Source organism: Protobothrops mucrosquamatus, unplaced genomic scaffold (assembly GCF_001527695.2).
Source record: "Protobothrops mucrosquamatus isolate PMUCROS unplaced genomic scaffold, P.Mucros_1.0 scaffold1482, whole genome shotgun sequence".
Lineage (NCBI taxonomy): Eukaryota > Metazoa > Chordata > Lepidosauria > Squamata > Viperidae > Protobothrops > Protobothrops mucrosquamatus.
This window is the reverse complement of record NW_015387659.1, coordinates 9,228-35,606: the sequence shown is the minus strand read 5'-3', so window position 1 is coordinate 35,606 and position 26,379 is coordinate 9,228. Positions and strand designations below refer to the sequence as shown.

The window sequence follows — 26,379 nt, the reverse complement described above, 5'->3', positions numbered from 1 at the left end:
ATCTGTTGATTATACAGGGATGCAAAGTTTTTTTGTATTTGTTTTGAGTTTCATATATGTCTTTTTTTCCATAGGGAAAAGCACGTATCTCAGTTGGAAAACTGGAAGCTGCACAGCAGTTCCTGAAAACTGTCAATCCAACGGAGACTAATGACTTCATAAATAATGGACAGGAAAAAAAAGTGACCACTAGAGTAGAGGATATAGTTGCTGTTCCTCCATTTTCACCAAAAACACCAACGGATAATACTGAGGTAGTGTATGATGTTTGCAACCAGAAGATTGGGATCTTAAAAATAGAGACACTTCTATAACGTAATCATAACCAAAATTCACTTATTTAGGATGTTATCTAATCAAAGCAGCTCGGGGAAAATTCTTGAAAGAAAATAATTTGCTTTTCTATTTGTTGTTGGACAGTTGAATAATATTAGATATTTGAGTTCATATCCAATATTTTCTTAATTTTCTTTTTTAATCCATGCTTCAGGGCTGTTATTGCATTGTAACAAAATCATAAAATTGAGCATGACTCACTTAAAAACTGCCTTAGTCAAGGACTACCTGTAGTACCTTACATGTTATTCGTATGTATGTTGTTAAGGATGAGAGTAATGGCACAATATTATGGCTATGCCAAGCATTAATGAAATACATTGGCTTTAGTGACCCATCCCTCTTTGAACACAGTAGGTGTGCCCGTTGAAAGATATCTCTGGTTATCTGGGCAGTCAAAAACAATAGTTTTCCTGGCAAAGCAGCTGTGTTCATGTATGCAGTTAGAGATAATTTGGAAAACTCCTTGAAGCAGCTGGGAAATTTATGTGTGCCAGTGTGCTTTGCGAAGCATACTTTTAAATGCTGCCCACAACCTATTTTATAGCTGGGTGATGCACTCAAAAACAACAAATTCATTTAATTCAAGTTAATTTTTTAATTAATTCAGAAACATTCTATAGAACTTTCTACCGAGGGCTGGGCTGAGATTCAAAATGGTGGATTTTTTCTGCATGGTACCTTTGATGAAAAAGAATCTGCAAAGTCTTTTCAAGAAGCTCTAAATCAGTGGAGAAGTGGAAATTGTTCCCAGAAAAGTAAAGAAGAACGTTCCTGCCAGGTTGGGTCAGGTACTGGATATGTCTGTTTTTTTTAACGCAAAACTTTTGAAAAACCAGCATAAAAGTTCAACTTTATTTTCAATCTAAAAGTAGGAGATGGTTGCTTCTTCTCCCGAACACGAAAACAGTAACAAGTTGCCCCATGTTCTTCAAGTGGTATGCTTGTCTTTCTGTCTCTGTCTCTTTTTGTATGCAATGCAAAATTACCATTCACATATTTAATCAGCCGTTATACCCTTTCACCATTTTTGTTTTAATCTGTACTTCTGTGCTGATTTTGTTCCTGGGGTCATGGGGAGCTTATTTGCTAAGACTTAATGGAATTTCAGTGCAAAGAGCTTATGATTATGGCAGTATTGATTTTATGAGTTGCATGTTATTCTAGTGAATATTAATACTGTATTCTAGATTATGTTTAAGGATTTTCTTTTAAATATTCCACAGATCCTGTTAGTATTCTACAGTGAATATTAACAGTCAGATAAACATGAATGAATATTCTGTCATGTTTAGAAGATGTGTAATAAAACCAGAAAAAATGGATAGAAATGCATATACTAATTCAGAGGATTTTTAAAGACTAAAGTATAATTGAAACCAGAGCCTTTTCTTTTGGATCTCATGGACAGAAAAGCTAGGAAAAAAGTCACTTGTTGCTAAGTGAGTTAGTTGTTCACTGAATCACTGCAGTTGTTCAGTTAGGAATATGGCTGTTAAGTGAATTTGGCTTCTGCATTGACTTTGTCAGAAGGTTACAAAAGGTGATCACGTGACCCTGGGATATGGCAACTGTCGTCAATATGAACCAGTTGCCAAGCAACTGAATTTTGATCACATGACCATGGGGATGCTGCAATGATTGTAAGTGTGAAAAGTGGTCATAGATCACTTTTTCCTGTGCCGTTGTAACTTCAAACAGTCATTAAATGAACCGTTGTAAGTTGAGGACGACACTGCTCACAATGGAGGAATGGTTAGTGAAGATGATGGAACCTGCAGAGATGATTAGACAAAAGACATTAATTATATTTATGAATGATTGGAAACCCCTTACATACTTTTTTTGCATGTACTAGGAAAATGCATTTAATGATTAGAAAAAAACTGGATAATAGAAGAAGTGAGCTTTTGTTTTTGTCAACATAGAGTAAGAAATAACCTTGTACTCATATTTGCTTCAGAGAAAATTGGAAGCCACTTCTGTTTCTTTTTATCCTTTTTCCCAGGACCTTTTCTTTATCTTTTTGTCTTTCTTTACATTAGTTTTTGTTAGTTTTTATCTTCTCTTTAAAACTTTTAATACTTTTTTTTAAATAAAATTACAATCAGGCAAAAGTGATACCTTCATGTGCTAAAATAATAGCTAACAATTTTCTCTTATTGTTATAGAAAATTCGGGTACATGTCAGGTGCAGACGAGCCCTCCAATTATGAAAAAGTCTATTGAAATTGAATTCAAAGAAGATAGCTTGAACTATATGGAAAGATTATTAATTAAGAAGCATAGAAGGTATTGACTGGATAGCTGCAATATGTGAGGGAAACCTACATTTTAAAATAAATGAAACTGTATAATAATATTAGAAAATATTGCTTTGCAGAAGGATAGCTTATTCTAAATGCTGATTAGGAATGAAGTACAGTAATAAATACCAAGGTGGGTTTTTTTTGTTACCAGTTATATACCAGCAAGCAATTGCAATAGGTTTCAGATTCTTCACCAATAAAAGAAAATAATTGGAATGAATGTTAGCATTGTAAACTGTTATTGTTGGCTGTTGAACTTGAATTATTCAGTTGCTTGTGAGCAAATGTTGATGAGAGTACAGAGAAGATGAACTAGATGACCTCTAAGGTCCCTTTCAACATTACTATTGTTGTTGTTGTTGTTGTTGTTGTTGTTGAAAAACAGTGGACCATTCTTCAGTGTAGCTCAGCTGTAGATGGCTTGAACCAAATGTTATTTTGCTACAATTTATTTATTATTGCAGTTTTTAATACAGATATTTGTATCCTCCTCAAAACATTCTAGGGGCTTACAACAGTATATTAAAAAATATCCAAAGAAGCATTACACCTTTAAAAAAATGCTGCTGTCTTCACTTCCCCCAAAAATTAATGGAAGAGAATCATAGGACTGGAAAGGACCTTGAAGGTCTTCTAGTCCAAACCCCTGGCCAAGGCAGAAGACTTTATTCCATCCTGACAAATGAATATCCAGTTTTTGCTTGAAAATCACTAGCGATAGAGCTCTCTCAACTCTGGGAGGCAAGATGTTCCATTGACTAATTGTTCTCACTGTCAGGAAGTTTCTCCTTAATTCCAGGTTGGATATTTCTCAAACTAGTTTTCACCCATTGCTTCCTGTCCTGCCCTCAGGTGCTTGGAGAATAAATCAATCCCTTTTCTCTGTTAAAGCCCTTCAGGTATTTGAAGAGGGCTATCATGTCACCCTAACATTTTTCTTTGTTAGGCTAAATATACCTTGTTTCCTTAACCATTCATTGTACCATTTAGCCTCCAGATCCCTTATTATCTCTATTTTTCTCTGCACTCTTTTTAAGGCTTCAGAATCTTTTTCGGTATCATGGTATCATAATGTAGTATGCCAGGTGTGGCCTTACTTGTGCAGTATAGAGTGATACTATCATTTCTTGTGTTCTTGATGCTATCCCTGTGTTGATGCATCCTAGAATTCCATTGGATCTCCTTCCTAAAGGTTAAAAGCAGGAGACTTAACTAGCTCCACAGGAAAAGATGTTCCAAAGTAAAGGAACTACAGTTGTGAATGCCATTTTCCACTTCTCTATACCTTCAATTTCACTAAAATGAGTATCATAGCATCTTCTCCTGGCTGTATCATATCAGGTGGGCAGATTCTACCTGGAGAAGACAATAGGCTTTTATAAGCAACAAACTAGCATCTTAAATTGGGTTTGGAAGCTTCTTGGCAACTGGTAGAATGCTTTCAGATTAGGTGTGATTCTGCTGAGGCTGGTCAGCAAGTAAGCAACTGCATTTTGTGCAATCTGCGACTTCATGGGCAACTCCACATACACCTGGATCAGTTGCTGAAATTATAGTTTCTTGGCCACAACATCTACCGGTATTCCAGCAGGTATCACTGAGTCCACCAACAGATTATGCACTTGATTTTTCTTGCAGTGTATAATTATTGCTTTGACACCTATTAAGATTATTTTTTTTAATTTTTAAAGCACTATCTTCCTTATGTTCATTTCTAGAACTCCAGTTGATCAATTGTCATATAACATTATAATGGATGAATTAAAACTCAAGGAATCATTGTCAAGTGAAATCCCTGATACTTGCAGCAGAGAAGAGGAAGAAGAAGAGGCAGAAGAGGAGGCGGAGGCAGAGGGGGAGGAGGAGGAGGAAGAGGAAGATATAACAAATGCTCGTGATATAGGTTAGTTGGCTTTTCATACATCACTGTGTATGTCTAAGACAAAACCACTACAAGAATTCAGTTAGTAAATTAGCTTTGGGGGAAGTGAAATGACATATTAGTCAACACCAACATATGTCAGGGGAATGTTTAAATACAACCAGATATTGCTGCACCAAACCCAAAACAAAGAAAACAGAAAGAATTTTGAGAAAAAGGAAACTATAATCATTGAACCCATTCTCATTATTTAAAAATCTGATCCGAGTGAATTCCACATGGTACAATTATAGGGAAAACTATAGTTGGGATTCCTAAGTATTGGTTTCGCTTATTATATGGGGATCTTTGTTTTTCTTTGCCCCTTAACAAGCGTAGAGACAAAGGCAGAATCTTTCTTCATTTGGGAGCCTAGATAAAGAAGGAATCAGCAGAAAAAATAGCTAATATCTTTTTTCATCCCAACTCCTTTCAATTAAGATAAAGCTGTAATACTTTACTGCACCTTAGTGCCCTGTGCTGAATGGAGAACTAGGAATCTAGTCAAGTTACATATATGCTTAGATAAGGACAGAAAATGTGGGAAAATACTTTTCTCCTCATTTAGCATAATCAAAAACCTGCTAGACTCTTCTGGGAATCCATCTCACCAGAAGGTAAAGTGTCTTTAGAAAGCAGAGAGACAGAATTTTGGATGTCTAGCAAAACATTGTTCTTTAGATACTGGCACAATTTAGTATGATTCCTATTCTTTTGACAAAGAAACCCCCCTCGTTATTAATTTACTATTAACAGTTGGTATTTGACCTAGAAAATGTTTTATTTATTAAAATTATGTCCTTTCTTTTTTCTATAGCAGAAGTCAAAAGCTCCATGCATTGGAATATTGGTTTGTCTCCTAGTTAGTGTGTTTTCATAGCAAGATGCACATTTAATCCATGTTATTTATTTAGTTCTATTATTTATATCCCACCTTTTACAAATATGGTGGTGAATATGTCCAACCCACCTTCCTTGTGACTCATATCAATTTTCACTATAAATGGATCTGCCTTCTTTAGAAATAAGCAGGAATGATCATAGTTCTTATTCAGCTAAAGAGAATATTTACATAATTGTATACACATTTAAAATTGCTAATAAAATTACTTTCATTAAAATCAGCAGAATATAATCTAAACATAGAAAAAATCATAGAAGAATTGTGATTTTACTTATGTGGTTTTCCATATTTTATTATTCATATAAGTCCATGGGATTCATATAGTTCATATAGTGCAAACTATAATTTTCAATAAAGATACATCTTCTAATTTTAAGTACTATGCTAAATGTCTAAAACATTCGTTCCTAGAATATAAGGCAAGAAAACCATATTCTTTCAACAAGCAGGTATTGTTATTTTAGTCATGCAGAAATATTTATTACCAATCTTAAAAACTGGTTGATGGCAAAATTTATTTTTTTATTTCCAGCAATAGAAATGAAAAAGTATTGGGCAGATGTTTTGGAACATGAAGAACTTGATATTGTTCCTACAAGCTCTGAGCCTTCTTTGAAAATCAAGATCCTTGATGATGTAAGTATATAATGCCTAGTTAGTTCTCTTTTAATCGGGTCACAAAAGTATATAATATGTTATCTTCATGTGTGTAGCTTTATGTTAATTATTTGACAACTATTTAACTAAGTCACATCTGTGTGCTGTGGCCACAGCAATATTGAATGGGACATGTATAGTAAGTTTTGGTTTTCTTGTTGTTCAATTGTGTTCGGCTTTTCATGACCCCATGGACCATAGCATGCCAGGCCATCCTGTCTCCATGGTCTCCTGGAGTTTTTTCCAAATTCATGTTCATTGCATCCATGACACTATTTAACCACCTCATCCTTTGCTGTCCCCTTCTCCTTTTGCCCTCAATCTTTCAAACTTTTTTTTAGTGAAGGAAAAAGAATATTTATGCAGAACAAAATTAATTTAGCATTATCTAAACTTAAGCAGAACACAGAGGTCAACAGTTTAATAAAGTTAATTGTACTACAGGTAGTCCTTGCTTAGTGATAGCAATTAGGACCCAAATTTCCATTGCTAAGTAATGTGGTTGTAAAGCTCATTGCATCACCATGCTGCTTAGCGATGGCCATTCCAGCAGTTCCCACATCATTAGGTGAATCACGGTGTGTCATTAAGCAACGACTTCATATGACCACAACTTTTGACTTTCTGTCAGTTTCCCTGTTGACTTTGCTTGTGGGAAGCCAGCAGGTAAGGTTGTAAAACTGATATTGTTGAAAATTCAGACCGATTGCCCAGCATCAACATCACAATCATATGACCACTGGGATGCTGTTATAGCTGAAACTTTGATTTAAGGATAAAAATGTGTAGCATAACTAAGACGTCATTTGGATACATCATCAAATGTTCCACCAAATTGTTACTTCCATGGTGTACAATAGAAGACAGAATCATTTGGTATTCTATTTTCCAGTTCTAGTCCACACACTAAAGGGTTAAAGCTGGAACAATTAAAGGCCATTCCTGTTGGGGCTGTCTATACTAATTGCCTACAGTATTGTTTCCAGAAGATCTGGAAAGTTTTGTGCTTTTTGATATATAAAGGTAAATAATATAGAACATTTTATTAAATTCTCCACACTCTTCATCCTTTATGTATTGTTGGTGGGGGGTTTTGCCTTACTTTTGTCTGCTTTTTTTCTCATTTTTGCCAGCTGTTTTAGATGTTTGCTAATGTTTGATAAGTAAACCTCAAACTATTTTTTTTAACTTTATTGAATATATCTGTGCTTCGTGCAAACTAATAATTTACCTATTACAATTTTCCAACAAATACAAAGTCCAATTATGTTGTAATGTAATTTGTAAGATAAAATGTAATATAAAATATAAAACCTATGTATTTATTTTTTTTATAAGGCTTGTAAAGAGGAGACAGAAGAGTCCACTCATTTTATAGTAATGGAAGCTGGGTCTGATGAGCTGATATATTATGGGTAATTATTTCAACCTAATTATGAGCTGTGCATTGTGAAAGAGCCAGATTGCGCCTTAAGGCTTGATAAATATTCCGAGAATACCAACAGATCTTGAATGAGTCTCCAGAACAAGATGGGTTGCATTCTATGATATTGAAGAAGCTGCTGAAGATGTGGCCAAAAGTCTTTGAGAAATCCTGAAGACTAGATGACCTACCAGATTACTGGAGAAAGGCAAATGTCTCAGTTTTTGAAAAAGGAAGGAAGGAGGACCTAGGGAACCACAGACCGATCAACCTGGCAACGATACCTTGGAAGATCCTAGGGTAGCTCATAAAGCAATCAGTCTGTAAGCATCTTGGAAACAGTGCAGTGATTACTAGAACACGGGTTAGTCAAAAAACAAGTGTGGTCTGAGTAACAGCCCATTTTTTTTTTTAAAAGGTAACTGAATAGATTATAGGAATGCAATGAATACAGTATCTGTCATGTGTCTGACTAATGAAACACTTCAAAGAACTTTCAGGCATGGTTTAACCTAAAAAGCCTTTATTAGTGTAAAAGGAGTGTCAGCACAGCATGGAGAATTCCAAGATCTGAATTTCCCTTCCTTTGCACATAACATTCCAGGCATTTCCCCTCCCCTATTTTGGGGTCATGATTCACATCTTCCAATTAATCTGGAGAGCAAAGATTCACTTCCGTTCTCTTCCGCGGGCTTTTCTCTCTCTCATTCTCATCTGAATTAACTCTAAAAGTACCAGATAGTTCTGCATATTTTGTCAAAGCAAGAATATTCAATATTAGCAGCGTTGACAGTATCTCTTGACTTGAGAACACATTTGACAAAGTATTGACAAGATTCTGCTAAGAAGGCAATAGAAATGAATGGCATATTTATTAAATGGATTCACAGCTGTTGTAAAGAGAACAAGTATATTTTTAATCATATTGCAGTGTCACAGGCTTTGATCTTTGATCCAGTAGCATACTTTTTTTTTATTAATGAGTTGAATAAAGGTCAGAAAGACTACTACAAGATTTGCAGATTTCACAAATTAAATGGGCTAGCTAATACTCTAGGTCAGTGGCCCCCAACCTTTTGAGCACAAGGAACTGGTTTCATGGAGAAAGGTTTTTCCATGGACTGGAGAAGGTGTGGTTTCGCATGCTGCCTGCACACCGCAGATGGGGCTTCCCTAGTTTCCACAGTCCAGTTGCTGGCAGATCCCGGACTGGTGCCAGTTCACAGACTGAAGGTTGGGGACCCTTGCTCTAGGTAATCTTTATATGTACTAGGCTTTCATTCTGAAGATGTATATGTTAAATGTATGGGTGTAAGTATATTCCAATTAAAATAATTGCAAGCAATTAATTTTCACTATGAAATCATCAAGAAATTGCAATTTACAGGTTGCAGTTTCAACATTTGTTAAAAAAGTATTCCTGCGTGTATGTTTAACCCATAGAAATCTGTATGATGATGCCCTAACATGATAGTTTGATCATTTTTAATTCTATTTTTTCCTTTTTTTAAAATTCTATTTTTTCCCTTTTATCTCAAGTGGTACTCAGAAGACTGAACCAGATATTTTTCTGCCACCCTCCATCAGTATGACTACAAGGTCACCTCTTTCTTCTGTAGTCGACAGAAAAAAGGGCTTAACTTTTCTTTGTAACAGACATGAAGAAACTTCTAAAAGTAAGCTTATAACATTTTCCTCTGCTGTGAAAGTAGACTTGTGTCAACATTTTTTTAGCCTCGTTCACAAACTTCAGAGGCAGCCTTGCTAACAGCTTCTGTATTTTTCTCAAGGGTATATCTTCAGAAAAACTGCTAATATACTCACTAGTCCACTGGGATGCAGATACATTTTTAATATAAGTATCTTTTACTTCTTGTTTTAGCCCAGTAGGGTTGACAAAACTAAAAAAAAAACCAATGCCATATAGGTCTAAAACTATCTTCATTAGAACAGCTGAAGTGACAGAATCTTTCAAATCTGTATGTGCTTCTTTCCTCCCTCACTTTGTCTGTGTGAATAAGGGATATATCGTGCGAAAGACCAGTCCACATGTGAAGGTTCAGTTAAGCTGATTTATTGCTAAACAGCCTATGCACATGAATCTTCTCAGTTAATGGTCAGCACACGTTTGGAGTTAAATAAGGATCAACGGCATACAAGGAGGATTGGAGTTATTTCACTTGTGGTTACGTAGGGATTCTAGGCTGATTTCTTTTTTCACTCCCCACCCCCACCCCCCAGGTTCTGCCATGCTGTCTCCTACAGGAGGGACCTGAGATGTTTGTTCAAATTAGTTTGTTGGAATGAACTCACTCAATGGGCTTGTCTGATTGTTGCTATTGGAGCAGATCATTCCACTGTCCTTCAAGGCCATTCTTTATGCCTTCTACATTTCCAATCATATATAAAATTATTTCTAATGGGTACATGGCTAGACGAGAGACCTGTATGGATTTAATAATTTAGTATTCAGAATAGCTAGAGGACAAGGTGAAATGTGGCAAGGGATAAATGAAACTTGGAAAATTGTACAGGGATTTTTTTTCCTGATTAACCTTAATTAATAAGCTTTTGAACTATAAATACTAAAATAATATCAGCAGGAAGCTAGCAATATAGCAGCTTCAGCCTGCATTTTGGTACATCAGTCTGGGAAGCAGTTCTGAATAAAGCTCCTTGGCGTTCCATGTGAGCTGATAAAACTCGAAGGCTAATTATTCGAGAGGCTACGTGCAGCGATTTAAACTGACAAGATCTTTCTGCTTTTTTTTTTGTCTCAAATATTTAGCAAGAGCATCTCCACAGTTTGAAAGAGCTGACGTGGCTGATAGTTGTTCCTGTAGAGAAGACATAACTCCCAACTCCTTATCTGAAAGAGCAATAACAAAAGGCAAGAATAGTAAAATCAAAAAGAAAAGCTTTTGCATGTCAAATGAGCAGACACCAAGTCGTCCTCAACTGGCTGCCAGCAAATCTTTCTCTGCAATGGAGTTAGTTAAAGAAAAGAAGGAGTCTCAAGGCATGCATGATGCTTCACCAGTTGCTCCAAAAGATTCTTTGGTACTGTTACTGTACATATTCTTACTACTTACTGCTGTTTTAGCTTGAGAGGGATTTTTCTCATTATTCATTGGACTAATTTTTTAGAGTGCCAGTCAGAATCATTTCTAGTTGTATGGCAGAGTGTACTTTCAGGCTGTCATTCAAATTGAAATCCCTTATGTGTTGGCGGAATTCCTGAATCCATGAGATCTATGAAGCAAAGGGAGGAAGGAGAGGATACAGAGAACAAAATATAATCCCGAATTTCGGAAGAGAGCTTATATACAAGGGGAAGCAAAGCTACTAGGATATATGTTGACCCTATCTTCATGATTATGGATATCATTTCCTGCCCTTTATCCCCTTGCTTTAACTTCTTTCATGGGAAATAGTTTCTAATCACACACTGACATTCTGAGAGGTCTCAAAAGAGTTTATAATAAATAAATAAATAAATCTGTTTACCTGGCATGCATAGAAACCAAATTCCAGGGAGTTTCTGTGAAGATTTTACAATAGGAAATCCTCAGCAGTCAGGAATGGGAATGGAGCTGGCATTCATGCTTCCAATTTCCTCTTTTTAAATTATTCTGAGAAGAAAAAAATCCACATTATTATTTGGTTGGTGATGGGGAGAAAGGGAGACTGATATATTTCCTCCTGTGTCCCACTTGTTTGCACAATGACACGTTGAAAAGATCTTTGGTGTTCCTGCAGATGGTTTTCTCTCAGTGATTTATTCAGCAAGTACATAGCCGTGCCTAGGATGATTCTTTGAACATTAAGATGCAACTGACGCAGATGTGTGAATCTTTACTGGGTTGACAATTGTGTTCTTCTTGTAAAAAATCCTCCTTAAGGTCATACAGGCCAATCCAGAGGCATCACTACACACTCCCATAGACACATTTTAGATGTCTGTCTTAAGGGATATCTGACCTTTAAGGGACTTTTCTGACCTTTTTTTTTCACTTCTAAAAAACTTACCATACGTTCATTTCATTATACCTTCACTTTATTTAGAGAGTAAAAAAAACATCCCATCACACACTGTTATTTTTTCTCACACGTTAGTCACACAACCCTTTATCAAGTATGTGACATATACATATTGTCTCTTATATACAGTTTATTTAGTTCACTGTCTTGCTTTATTTTTTTTTCTTGTCTTTTGATCTCTGCTTCCCACACTACCTTCCTTCATTGGGCAACCACTTTTCTATAGCAATTTCTGCTTTTTTTTCTTTAATAATATTTCAGTGGAAGCTTAAATGACAGGAGTGGACTGAGGAGGACATGGTCTTAGACAATAGTTCAGTGATTCTTGACCCTAAATAGTTAGTTACATTCATTTAAATATATTTATGCATTAATGATTCCCATTTGAAACTCTCTGTAATGTGAGAAAATATTAGATTTCACTGGGCTGTTTTTAATATTACAAACTTGATTTTCTTATGCTGTATCCTTTAATTATTTTATAATAGCCTCAAAGAAGATTTGTATTGCTTGGCTGTTTCAGATATCTAATATAACACCAGCCTTAAGCACTTACTTAATGTTCCTCCTTTAAATGTAAAATTTTTAAAAAAGAAATCATATTGGTACAAGTGGCCACTGATCCTGTGCATGTGTGTAAAATTTGCTTCCAGCATTTGCACTGACAAATGAGACCATTTGGTTTGTTGGACAGCAGCATCTACATTTATTTTGGTTTTTTAGCTGTACTATAGCTATGACATCCCATTTCTGTATGCCTTTAAAATTTGTATTTTATTTTATACATCATTTTATTTCTGTGGAACCGAGCATATTTCAGTATATGCAAATCCGCTTACATTTCCTATGCTGTGTGAAGAAGCCCAAAATAATACATGTGGAACAACTTCAGAATTTTAATTCAGGTCATAGTATTAAATAAATACTATAAATATAGTTATTTATATTTAAATATAATCATGCCTGCATGATTACTGGTTTATGTAGAGATGGAGCTTAATGAAAGTTTAGTAAAACAAGAATTGACTGCAAAAATATTTGATTAATATTTGGCAATCTAGGAACAAATTCCACCAAATGTAAGAAACCTAATTCTGAGTAGGCAAGACAGGGCAGCAGTATCACTACTATATTCCTACTGAATGCATTATACTTAACATTGGTTTCCTAATATTCTATTTTCTCTGTTGGGCAAGGTGGTCAGCAGATCGTCCTGGTACTTTTGGGAAATCCCTCCTCCCCCCCAAAAAAAGACTCAATACCATCAGCAAAACCCAAGCTATAATTTCATTGCTTACTTGGAGCCTTAAGGAGAGACAGTAAATGATGATAGCCCTAACTATTCTGCTTACATCAAGTTACTCTGGATTTTAGATGCTTTAAATGGATTGTTCAGTGCATGAGTTCATGTGGAAAAATTTAAAACAGCACTTAGTGTTGTTTTTCTAGTCTTTTTTTTTTTTTTGGTCTTTCTAGTTGTCACGGGTAGCCCTAAGAGAGAAACCTGTTTGTAACCCATATCAAGGACTTGAGGAATTTTTTACAATGGGTACAAATTGTCGACAACTTAAGATGGAATCCATCCCTTCACCATGCAAGGCCCGAGAGTCTCCAAAGAATATCATTTCATTTCCAGGTAGTCATCCATAAGAACATTTCTTTTCTGCTTATTCAGAACATCTTCAGGCAATGATGGTTTCACTTCCATTTTTAAATTAAACATTTTTGTCTGTGTGCTCATCAGAACCGTAGCATTATGCACAAGCAATTTTGGCTTCAATTTGTACAAATGTTATACCTAAAAGACACACAAAAATATTGCACCATTTTAAAAAGCTGGCATTCTCTTATGCCATATGTAACTTCTAAGCAATATCACATTACACTTATTAGTGGGAAATATAATTATGTAACCATTTGATTTTTTTTTTATTCAAGTGATGGTTGATGGAACGATTGCCTCTTTATCAAGAGAGCTCTTTGGGTAATCATTAATTAATCATGTAGAGATAACTCAATTGCTTAATAAACAACCTAGTCATTAATGAAAAAAGCTACATATTGTCTTAAAACACTTTTCCATTTTACTTTTGTCGGCTGGTAAAGTAAACGTTTTGAGTTCATTTTCTGAGATCGTTGGGGTTTTAACCTTGGAATGTTTATCATCTTGAGGTTGCAGCTGGGGTCAAGTTTACTTTCCACCAAATCTGTCCAGAGGAAAGGCTATGAATTAAAGGTCTTTCAAAGGTTCCAGTTGGTGACACAGTATGACAGCAAGACAGTGTCAGCTCAAGTCTCAAGAGCTTTCACTGAAATTCCTTTTCAACTCAAGGTGAAACACAATAAAAGACAAGCATACAATAAAATAACTGTAAAAATATATTTTTTAAAAAAACAAGAAAATCATAAAGGAATTAGCAGTTAACATTTAATAGCACGATGGAGGGTCCAGGTATTTTCTAATATCTATAGCTATCTATAAGAATTTTGTAATCTTAGAGGTCTCTGAAAAATGGTTACCAAAGAGAAGACAGTCTCCTGGTTGCAATGGCAATTAGAATTATTAACAATTGGAAGAACTGAACATGATTGCCATTGGGTGTACAATGGACATTTTAATGGCACGTGTGAAAGTCTGAACAGAAACTATGTTTCCCTTTCATATGGAAGGCTTATCTATCTATGTTACTTATTGCCCTAATAGATAGTTCCCCACTTCAGGCCAAAGTAAATAGAGTCCTATGTGGACACTATTACTTACACTTTAGTTTCATTCAGGGAGAGGTACAGAACTAACGTAGCATAGCATAGCATATGAATTGCTAACCATAAAGGCTTTTTGTTAACTCTGTCAATCCTTGCTGCTTGTTGTAGTTCCATGTACTAATGCCCTATTGTTCTAGAAAGCTACCTAACTTCAGAATGAATTGTTCAATGGCCAGAAAAAAATAAAACAAATAGGCAGAGAGAAATTCAAATCATGGGTTTGAATTCAGAATAAGTCTGATTGGATTTTTCTCTTACTAATTGTGCTAAATAGAAAGTAATTAAATATTTGCATTCACTTTATTTTGTGTCTATGAGTTGATGAGAACTTTTATTTGATCTGCCTATTTTTACTATGTAATGTATCTATACATTGATTATTTTTAATTAGATCTCCATATTAGCAACAGCTCATTATGGTTTTTTAGACAAAATGATGGATGTAAGTCTGTGTTTAATTTGATAAGCCTATGACGCTTTTCACTTTTCCTTTTTTCAGTGTTTATTACAGAAAGAAAATGATGCTGTATCAAGACATTGCCTTTAATAGTTTGTTTTATTAAAATTTGCCCTTGCCAATTTAAACTGGCTGCTACCAATTAATCAACTTGAATATCTAGATGAATGATTTAATTAATGCAAGCTTGGTCTTCTAACCAATTTTTTTTTCAGTTGTTTGGTACATACGTTTCCCATCTTTGTTTTCTCACAGTATAGACTACAGATTTACTGCTTGCATGCTTTTAACAGCAGTTGGGTAGGAAGTAAGCAACTGAAAAATCTTCACCTGCTTAATTTCTACGGGTCAGGTTGCTATTGAAAATTCAAGATGAAGAAAGAGAGACAGAATTCTATCAGTATATTGTTCAAGTTTTGAGAAAGGATAAATGTTGACCAGTATAAAAATGCTTAATATAAAACGTCTGATTGTCTTAATTGGATCTATATTTTCATCTTCAGGACCTGAACAGTGGACAAGGCACTTGAGTCTGGGAGAATGTGCTGATGAATCTGTAGTACAAGAAATAATGAACAGTGAGCTTGGTAGACCATTAAGTAGGCTGGGAAAGCAAAATCCACGTACTCAACTTTCTCAATCAAACTTATCCATAGGTGAGTGCTTTCCAAAACTAATTGGGTACTGACAGCAGTAATTTACCTCCCCGCATAACTCCTTCCCAACACTATAGCCAGCAAATGAAAATCAGTATTTCAATATTTCAATTCATTGAACATTATTTTACTTATTGACTGATGTTAGATGTAGTGTGAAGAATTAAATCCAGCAGTTGAGATTTTTTATGTACTGACATATGATGCACGTATTTCCCAAAAAACTATTTTGGTGGTAATAGAACTGCTGCTGCATTGTCTTTTTAAAAAAATCCTGAAATAGTAATCTCCATAATTGCATTTCTGCAAACTCATTCCCCTTTCTGGCCTTCTGCTTGAAATAGCATGTGTAGAGCTAGGGTTTAATAAATGTTTTATTTGTCTGGCTTACTATATAATCAAGTAGCTCATTCGTGAATCAGGAAAGAAGCAGCAATATTTTTCCTTCTTTGTTATTCAGGACTTATGAAATGATAAAATAGAGTATACTAATAGCAAACCCATCCTCAAGGTTTTGATCTTCATGCAGACAGAATGTCTTATTCAGAAAAAAGAGGAATAGTACTAGCAGTCTCATAAAGGTTTGCAGAAGTACTGTATAACTAAATAGTAGGTTAATAACTACAGAATTCAGATTAATTACTGTGGAGGAGAGACTGGAAAATTAAAAAAGGAATGAAACTCTGTACCCTGGAAAAAAGCATACAATCCACATTACAACAATCATGTCCCATGTACATTTTCTAATATCAGTTATAGTTGAAATGTTATAACTGTTTATCATGGAAGGAAAAATATATAATAAGAAATCGTAATTTTTCACTGTGTTTATTGTTACTTTAAACCAATATTTCTCAGCCTTGTCTCCTTGAAGATGTGTGGACTCCACCTTCTATATATCTTCAAGCTGCCAAGATTGAGAAACACTGCCTTAGACAATCATGATCCAGAATATGATGCTTTATTCCCAAACATACTAGTTCTCCCAATGCAATGCTCAAAACAGATATATTTCTCTTCTTTTATTTCAGATAATGCTTCCTCAAGACCTTTCTCTGCAAATATTCCCCTTTGCAGAACTGCTAAACACCATCCTCGCCCATCTTCAGTCATTGAAACAGCATCCAAATATTTGAATACACAATTTTTATCAAAAGCTGCTTTTGAAATTTCAGAAATTTCAGGCATAGATGTCACTGAGAACGATGATCCTTTTTTAGAGTATTACACTAGTCAACAAACCCTAACAGATTTAGACCATGAATTAAAGAGTATTTCAGGTAATTATGCCCATTCATTAAACTTTCTTAGTAAAACAATGTAATTTTGACAGTAACCTTATAGGGTGTGTGTTTTTTGCACATTTGTGTGTGTGTACATTTTCGTAATTACATTCATAAACTGAAATGTAGACAATTTTATTTATTCTGCCCTTAGATAAAGAATGGAAGACATAAATAGGTAGTCAACGTGTAGCATCCCTCTGCACTGTCTATTTCTAATATTCCTTTGGATATAAACACAAAGCCTTATTGATCAAATTATAGTTCAGTTCGAATGAATTTGTCCTAGGGATCATGTTCCCTTTTTTATTGTTTTAAAAAAAAGAACAGTGATTTTGAAGGAAAAAGGTTGGATTGGAAAGCTATTGATGGATATTTGGGTATAAAAAGATTGGCTATTATAGTAGATTTTTTTTAATGGGTTAGGTCATATGGCGAGCCCCATTTTCTTTCCCTGACACAGGAGGACTGGGAATAGAGAACCAAAGTCACCTAACTCATATAAGGATATTGAAGAGCAGAGGAAATCATCTATGGGAAGGCTACTTGTCAAAGGTTTAGAGGAGCATGGAGCAGAAAGAAAAGTTTGTGATTAATGAAATGGGTTGGAGTGGAAAGAAGTGAGGAAGCATGGATTAGCAAGCAAAGAAATAAATTTATATAATATGTATTCATTGTTCGGAATCCTAGCTTTCAGTTCCTGTCTCCTGTATGAATTACTTTCAACAAACAGAAATTGTATTTATTTATTAGGAAGTCAAACTGCAGTAGATGTTAAAAAAGTAAAAGGGAAATGCTTCTCCCATCTGACTCTAGAGGGTGGTGCTCATCTCTGTTTACTAGCTGAGGAAGCCAGCGTTGTCTAAAGAGACTTCTGTGGTCATGTTGCTGGCATGACTATAAATTGAGGCTCATGGAACGCTGTTACTTTCCCACCAAATTGGTACCTTTTATGTACTTACATTGGCATGCTTTTGAACTGCTAGGTTGGCAGGAGCTAGGGCAAGAATGTAAGCTCACCCCATCATATGGTACTTGGGTCTTGAACTGACAACCTTCCGGTCAACAAGCCCAGCATCTTAACTGCTATAACCACTCAGCCCTGTAACAGTAAATGTTACAAGCACATAATTTAGATTTTAAATTTTCAGTAGAATTGAAAACCCTAAGACATGATGTTTTGAGCAATTCATTTATTCACAACATTGTCAATGTCTAAATCAAAAAGAAATATAGACTACTTTGCATCAAGTTGGGTGTATCTCCAATAGCCTTCAGAATATGAAATCCTTACCAATAGCCCAGCAACATTTCCTATTTAATTAGCTTCCCTGTTAATTAATATGGCAGATTGAGAGAATGTAAGAAGTGTTGAATGCTTTGGTAGAAATCATGTGTGATATGGTATGTTTCCTTTTCATTAATTAATGCTGTTGCTTCCAGTAGAGCATTGTAAGTCTGACCTGGCATTGTGTGATAGTTCCACAAGTTTATAGCAGAGTCAATTAAATAAGTAGAGCTCTATATTACACTGAAGAGTTTTCAGCAATATTTTGGACAAGAGTATTTTCTTCTTTTTCAAAAGTATGTAAGATACTTTGTATGTAAGATACACATTGTCAGGGCTAGTTGTACTTCCTTATGCTTTGTACTTCAGACATCTAAGAATTTCTGTTGCCTGTAATTTAAAAAAATACATTGAACATTTCAGATTCGTGGGAAAATCTCAATGGTTTAAACTGTGGAGACTTCAGCAGACATTCAAAAATCACATATCGGGATTTGCATAACAACCATGAAACAAAAGACTATAGTCAAGGTGATGCTGTAAGGTTAGTTAATCTTGACTTTTATTAAGCTTTGAGAACACCTCTCTGGATATCTCAATAAACCTTTGTGAATAAAGGCAATTTTCTCATATAAAATATTCCTTACATTTCTTTGAATAATTTTCTGTAAACAGTGCAGTTCTTTCTGATTGTTAGAAGCATGCTGCCCTCATGTAGGTTACTGTATTTTTCCTAATTATTTGCTAATATAATTTGCTTCCCAGTTATTAGCTCATTTGAAAAATGTTCAATTATACATGGCTTGAAAGCATTAGACTTTCTCTGTTTCTAATAATAATGAGATCTTCCCTCAAGTAAGAAGTCTGCAATGATATTTTTTCATTTTTCTCCTACTCCCTATCTATGTTATCCAGTTTAGCCTCTTCCACCAGCTGCTGCAACTACTGTGATATCAGTGGAACCTTTCAGCTGGTTATTTGCAATGATTTCTGGTTGCTCTTTTTAAAATCCAAATTCATGGAATTGTAATTAATGTTCTGAACTACCATTCAAAAGAGGGAGCAAACAAAGATCATTTGCTAGAACTGTTGTCTACTGATCTTTATACATAGTGTAGACCACATGTTTTTCCAGTGGCAAGATGAAATATTTCAAGTTCTCTTGATAAGATCCAAGTGTTCCTACATAACTGCCCAACAGAAGATATTCACCTATTTAGAAAAATGAAATTTATAATTTCTTTTTTATTTTTTAGTCTCTGTGACGAACATTATACAGATGATGAAGAGGACCAGATGGACAGACAACAGGTGATAGAATTGCAATGAAAAAAGAATCCAACCTCAGATGACCATCTATTTCAGCTTTCTAACCAATCCAAAATGCTTGCCCCATGTATGGTGGATCAACTAAACTCATGAGGAAGTAAATAAATAAATTAAATACACATTGATACTAAAAGATAAATGAAGAAAAATATATCTGGGCTTTTCTTACATCAAAACTCCTGTCTTTTTCTGTAAGAGAATTTAATTCATATTTGTCGTATGTGTACCAATGAAGCAAGGAGTCAGGTTCATCCAGAAAAGTTGTTTATATAACTTTCTAGTTCCTCAAAACTCAGTGTAAGGATGAGTGACCAAGTGCTCCAAACAGAACTGGTAACCTCTTGACTAATGATTGTAGCTTGCCTGAATATCCACAAAGGAAAGGACATTATGAGTACTTCTCTTAGGGAAGTTCAGGATTTGCCATAGTTCTGCTTATTTTGAAGACACTGGCAGAACCTATGACACATGTGTCAAAGGTGTCATATCATGACATTTTGGGTGACATGCCAGTGTCCACCGACACTCAACAGCTATTCTTGAAATCACAGCCCGTTCTCGCATGATTTTTGAAGAATGTAAAGGCCATGCAAAAATGGGGCATGCTCTCATGGTCTCTGGAGCTTTCAAAAATTACATAAGAAATGAACTTTTTTGTGGTTGTAAGCCGAGGACTACCCATAATAACTATATATCTAAGATATCTATATGTCTTCTCACATAACCTGACTTTTTTATTATTGCTGATTAAGCATTTATTTGTGACAACTACACTTTACTATATGGGAAGTAATACAATAGGTTTTTAAAGTCATAAACTACAAAGAAATAGTAGTCTGCACACAAGTGGATTCTTATTTTCAGATGGGTTTAGTCTTTACACACTACGTGTAGGCTACTGGTATTCAAGCAGCTAATTGGTCAACCATTGTGTGGTTTCAGTTGCTGCATTTTTATAGTTACTGAAACTAGAATTTGCTGAGCATTGCCACTAATGAAATGAGACAATAACAAACCTCCACAGTTCTATGTATACATATGTATTTTTCAATTTTTTAATGGAACAATGGCTAATTCATGGATTAAAATCCCTACAAAAATGTGGCCTATCAAGAAGCCTTCTTCATCCACTCTTAAGAGTCTCCCTCATATTTTAACTTCCAAATCTTTTTTAAAGTGTATTGCTCTTTGTCTCATCTCTGATTTGTAATGTATGTTATCTCAAGACCCTCACTCAATAAGTTAAATAAGACCTCCATTGTGTCTTAAATTGCACTTTTTTTTGTTTAAGCAGGTTTTTGTTGACAATGCCATTAGGATGAAAAGTAAAAAATTAATTGCTGATCTGGTTTTATATACCTACTACAGAATTAGGAAGTGCTTTTTTTAAACTAACATAATTCTTTTTGCGGTTTGCTGTACTGTTTAGATCACTACTAACTTCAACTCTCTTATTGTTGTCAGGTTTCTTATATTCCTATCATTAGAGCCTGACTTCATTTAGATGGATCATTAAACAAATTAATCATTGGTGTCACACACAGTCTGACATGTAGTTTCTATTGACAAATGTTTATCTCTTGCAATAAAAAAGCAACTTTTATTATACAATTAGAATGTTTACAGAACTTAAATGAAAACAAATAACCCTCTCAAGTACTTTGTGAAATGGTTGCAGGAAATAGCTTTTCTCCTTTTTTATAGTATTAACCTTTCTCAGATTAGTTTCCTTGGCTTTACTGTATTTGTCCACTTTCATTGGAAATTCATTATTGCTCCTTATACAAACATCCCTCAGACCTATGCACACTTTGAGAATGAAATTTAAGCATCAGAAGAAATTTCCTTGTGGATCAGGCCAAAGACCTGTGTAGTGCAGTACTTAGTATTATAGAGTCAGCCAGATGCAAACTAGAAGCTTTAAGTGGGATGTAAGGGAGATAATCCTTTTCAGCTATGTACACTGTAAGAATTAGGTAATTCAATTAGGCCATACTGCCATTGATTCTAGTTATTATATGCAGCCATCAAAATATCCACTTAGTAAACACTAATAATCAAGTTTTCCTTAAATTTGTCTAATTCCATAAATAACTCCCCTTGATGGCTATTTAAATTCATGGTCATCATCATACAGGATGGCAGCGAATTTAATAAAGTACCTATGTATTATACTGAGAAAAAAATATTGGTCTCATATTTTTTCATATTTTACTTCAATAACTTCACATTCTAATATAATGTGACATTTTACTTCAATAACTTCACATTCTAATATAATGCCCTGAGTCCGCAAGGAGAAGGGCGGGATATAAATTTAATAATAAAATAAAAATAATAAATAAAATAAGAAAGGAGGATAACACTTTTTTACAACAATAAAGAGTTTTTTCTTCCTTTTGTTTTGTTCCGAGTCAAAAAGTTTCAAATATTAAACCTTCCAAACTTTCTAAATAACTATCCTCTTTAGATAATTATTACAGCCCTCTAATTATGTTTAGTCCTTTTGCAGCATGTTTTTCAGCTTTACAGTAGCCTTTGTGAAATAATTCCCCATCTGATTTTAAACTAGATATTTATATAACTGCATTAATATATTGGCAGTTTGTTTTTATTCCTTCTTGCATGAAATCCACTCTTTTTTTACAGCTGTAACACACTGGGTTGTTATTTTTATTGAGATACCCAGCATGTCTCTTAACTTCCTTGTTTGGCTTCAGATTCAATATATTTAAGATATACTTTTTATTGTTGGTCTTAATGCTTGTCGCAATCAGTTCCTCTGTTCCTACTAAATTGTTTGCTTTGAAAGGTTACCTAGTATTGCTCCAGTTACTTCAGCCTTATTTTATACCATATTTCCTACTCTTGCTTAGCACTGATCATCTGTTATATAAACAGGCATACATTGTTAGCTTCTACACACAATTATAGCGCAGTATTAGCATTTGAACAATATTTATGTCAGGGATTAATAGATTATTAGATCCTGATGAAAACTATAATATCACACAAGGTGTGAAGGTGAAAATTGTATGTTTAGAATATCTTTCTCCAAGCCCTCCCTTTATATTGAATTTGTAGTTCTGGAATTCTTGAAGTTATAGTCCAACATATCTGGAATATACCTAATTCCAAATGTTTCCTTGATTTCAATACTGCATTCAAAGAGCGCAATGAAAGCAGCAACCTTAATAGCAATAGACCTATATACCACTTCATAGCATTTTACAGCCCTCTCTAAGCAGTTTACAGAGTCAGCATATTGCCTCCAACAGTCTGTCTCATTTTACTGACCTTGAAAGAAAAGAAGGCTGATTCAATCTTCAGCTTGTCAGGATTGAACTCCTGGAAGTAATAATAATAATAATAATAATAATAATAATAATAATAATAATAATAATAATAATAATAATAATAATAATAATAATGATGATGATGATGATGATGATGATGATGATGATGATGATGATGATAATGATAATAATAATAATAATAATAATAATAATAATAATAATTAATAATAAAGTTGGAAGGGACCTTGGAGGTCATCGAGTCCAACCCCCTGCTCAGGCAGGAACCCTACACCATTTCAGAAAAATGGCTGTCCAGTCTCTTCTTAAAAACTTCCAGTGTTGGAGCATTCACCGCTTCTGGAGGCAGATTGTTCCACTGGTTAATTGTTCTAACTGTATTCTAACCATTGAACCACCATGGGCCATCTAATTTAAAGGATTTTGCTATAAAACAAAATTAACTAGGGTAGCAATTGTATGAGTCTCAGCTCATAGATAAGAAACTGAGTTTAATAATAATTCTGGCATAGGGTAGCAGCCATAGATGTGTTAACGCTTACATGTTCAATCATTTAAGAAAAAAACAATAATGCAGGAGGAATCTCTCTAGGGATACCCTTAAGCCTACTTGGTGACTGCATGTGATAGGAGACTTGAATTGGGCATCCTATTCCTCAAGTTGACTTTGGCTATTATTGAAAAAGTGAGTACTTGACTGGATCTAATGAGTACTCGAGTAGAAAAACAATGGGTAGCTCAAAAGCCGTAAACTGGGAATTTGAACAAACATCTTTGAAGATGGCATTAGCATAGTATTTTTCAACCTTGACAACTTTAAAGTGTGTAGACTTCAACTCCCAGAATTCCCCAGCCAGCATGTTGGCAGAGGAATTCTGGGGATTAAAGTCCAAAAACCTTAAAGGTGCCAAGATTGAAAAACATTGCATTAGTAATGCCTGTTTTTCCCCTCCCCCAATACCAGTTTAGTTTTCTTTGCTATGCTATATTAATGTGAAATAATAATGAATGAAGTGGTTGCATATATTATAGGTTTTCTTGTTAATCATTGACCATCTTTTCCTCTCCTGAAGTTAGGAGATGAGAGGATTTACGGCATTTTGAAATTTACCTGAAACAGCAAATTTTTTGAAATAGCATGGATTATTATTGCCAAGAATCGAAATGAGACCATTTAGATAATGCTTGGATAGTTACAGTTTGTTTTTGTTTAGTGTTTGAAAACACACAGAATGATATTTACTCCTTTGTAATCATAAAACCCACTTTCTGTTCTGATTAGACATGGCAGAAAACTATTAACTATGTGTGGAAATTAAGTATGCTAATTAGTAAAGTGCTTCTTGCCTTGCCTTCCAGAAAAAATGCAGTTGAATTCACTGAGACATGTGAGAAAGGGCTTCCCATAGAAAAAAGATGGCTTTCATATAATGAGGCATTTACTTGTTAAAATAAACACAAGTAACAATATGAGATGTAAATGTATGGATATAATAATTTAATAATGACACTAGCAGTGTACAGGAATATTTCCTCCTCAAATTAATGTTTCCCCAGTCCTTAACTCCTTAATAACATAAAGGTTTCTAATCAAGTTGATAATGGAAGACTGAGTAAAATCTGGATAGTTTTCCAGTAAAAGTTTTATGTCACATCACATATTTATTTTCATTTGTTATTTAAGGTACTTTATTTGTTTATTTGACATTTTATAAATGGCCATTCCACTCTATGCTTGCAGGGATATACAACAAAAGTAAAAGGAAATGTAACACAAGGCAGAGATTAAAGCTTCAGTTACAATGAAACTCGCAAATGAAGGCAATATACATGTATCAGGATAATGTTTGCAGGATCCAATCTGGGTCGGTCACTGGCACCAGAGGTTTGGTTCTTCTGAGCTTTTGGACTAATGCTGGAGCCCATCTTCTAGGACTCTGCTAGAGAAAAGATCCCTGAGGATGGGCTTCAGCATGAATCCGAAAGCTCGGAAGACTAAACCTCTGGTCCCTGGGATCAACCCAGATTGGATCTTGCTACAATCAAACTGGGCACAGCATTAAGTACCAGAATCTCCAGGAAATAAGATTGCCTTAACAAGTGTTAAAAAAACAAGTGAAAAAATTATATAATCAGGCTCCACTGCCAATGGAGCTGCAAGTTGGCCCATTGATGGACTACTAGACATAGAATTTGCCAAGGAATGCAAAATTTGGACATTCTCACAAGGGAAGAAACAATTCTTGAGACATATCATCAAGCTCTTCCAGTGTTTGATAATTATAAGCAGTACTCTGAATTGAGCTTTGAAGCAAACTAGAACCAAATCAACAATGACAAGATTGGTGCAAAATGCATGTCAGATAATAATCTGGTCATCATGTTATATGTTAGCTATAATTCTTGAACATTTTTCAGAAGGAAATACCACATCAGAACTCTATTAAACTACATAACATGTCCCAAGATAGATAGCAATGTAACAAATTGCAATAAAATAAAATTCATCTATAATATACACAAACACGAATTAACGTGGAAACTTCTAATATTAAAATGATGAAGATAAAAATGAATGAATTCTGCCCATTCATTCTTTCAATCAATTAATCATTTCAATGTGATATTTAACACAGTACTGCCTGGGTGATACTAAAAAAATGATTAGAATGATTCAGCTCTGGATGAGAGTTATCTATAAAGGGCTATCCCTTCTAGGAAAATGGAGTGCAGTCTGATTAGCCTCATTCCCTGCAAAAATGAAAGTAATAAAGGAAGAAGTTTGTGTGTTGTATTAACTGATGAAGATAGTGCTAGAGGTTAAGGGGCTATACCAGGGGTGTCAAACTCAATTTCATTCAGGGCCGCATCAGCATTGTGGTTGCCCTCGGGGGGCTGGGTGGGTGTGGCCAGGGTGGGTGCGGCCTACTGGGTAGGCGTGGATGGAGTGGGTGTGGCCTACTGGGTGGGCATGGCCAGCTCTACATCGTTCGCGTCAAGGGTGCCTGTGGGTGCCTGGGCAGGAGTGGGACAGATCTGAGGGTCTTTGGCAGAAGGGGTTGGGACCGGGGCAAGCGCCAAGGCATGGTCCATTTCTTCATTCCTCACAAAGGGTGACACCTCCCCAGCATGCATCCACGGGGCGGGGCCAACACAGCAGGGGCTGGTTCCTCGCTGTTTCCAGACAGCCTTGTGGAGCTAAGACTGAATGCATTTCAGCATAGATGGCCACCACAAAATTGTACATTGGCTCCCGGCCGGCCTGGGCGAGGGCCAAGGCAGCGGGGACCATTCCCTCACTGTTTCCAGGATGGCTTCACGGGCCACATGAAACCACTTTGCAGGCCGCATCCGGCCCCCGGGCCTTGTGTTTGACATGTCTGGGCTATATTATCAGAGCCCAGTTGGCTACATCATCTTCCTTGGAAAATGAGCAAACAGAAATCAGAGTTCAGAACTGAAGAAGCTTCTTGAATGAGAAACAAAATGTCTTCAAAGAAAAAACAAAGTCCAGCTGCCTTTTGGAAAAGCACTTTTGGGACAATCATGACCTGAATGCCTGAGAATCTCCATAGACAGCAGTGAGTCCGAACACAAGAAAACACAAAAACAGCCCTACTATTCCCAGAAAATTGTGAATCCATGAGACAGTGTGGGTAACTAAAAATGAACAAAGTAAAAAAAAAAATCACTTG

General features: G+C 35.3%; 1 protein-coding gene across 1 annotated transcript in view; it reads left to right on the top strand.

Moving 5' to 3' along the window:
* Nucleotides 1–20,039, top strand: part of ZBBX (zinc finger B-box domain containing) — a 37,196-nt gene extending 17,157 nt beyond the window's left edge. The window contains exons 8-20 of the mRNA XM_015822160.2: nt 75–254; nt 947–1,127; nt 2,508–2,628; nt 4,364–4,548; nt 6,003–6,106; nt 7,466–7,542; nt 9,090–9,226; nt 10,339–10,610; nt 13,068–13,227; nt 15,318–15,470; nt 16,502–16,750; nt 18,465–18,585; nt 19,298–20,039. Of these exons, the coding sequence (XP_015677646.2) occupies nt 75–254; nt 947–1,127; nt 2,508–2,628; nt 4,364–4,548; nt 6,003–6,106; nt 7,466–7,542; nt 9,090–9,226; nt 10,339–10,610; nt 13,068–13,227; nt 15,318–15,470; nt 16,502–16,750; nt 18,465–18,585; nt 19,298–19,370 (2,013 nt within the window). The 3' untranslated portion in view covers nt 19,371–20,039. The remainder of the gene's footprint in view (nt 1–74; nt 255–946; nt 1,128–2,507; nt 2,629–4,363; nt 4,549–6,002; nt 6,107–7,465; nt 7,543–9,089; nt 9,227–10,338; nt 10,611–13,067; nt 13,228–15,317; nt 15,471–16,501; nt 16,751–18,464; nt 18,586–19,297) is intronic.
* Nucleotides 20,040–26,379: the final 6,340 nt, after the last annotated feature.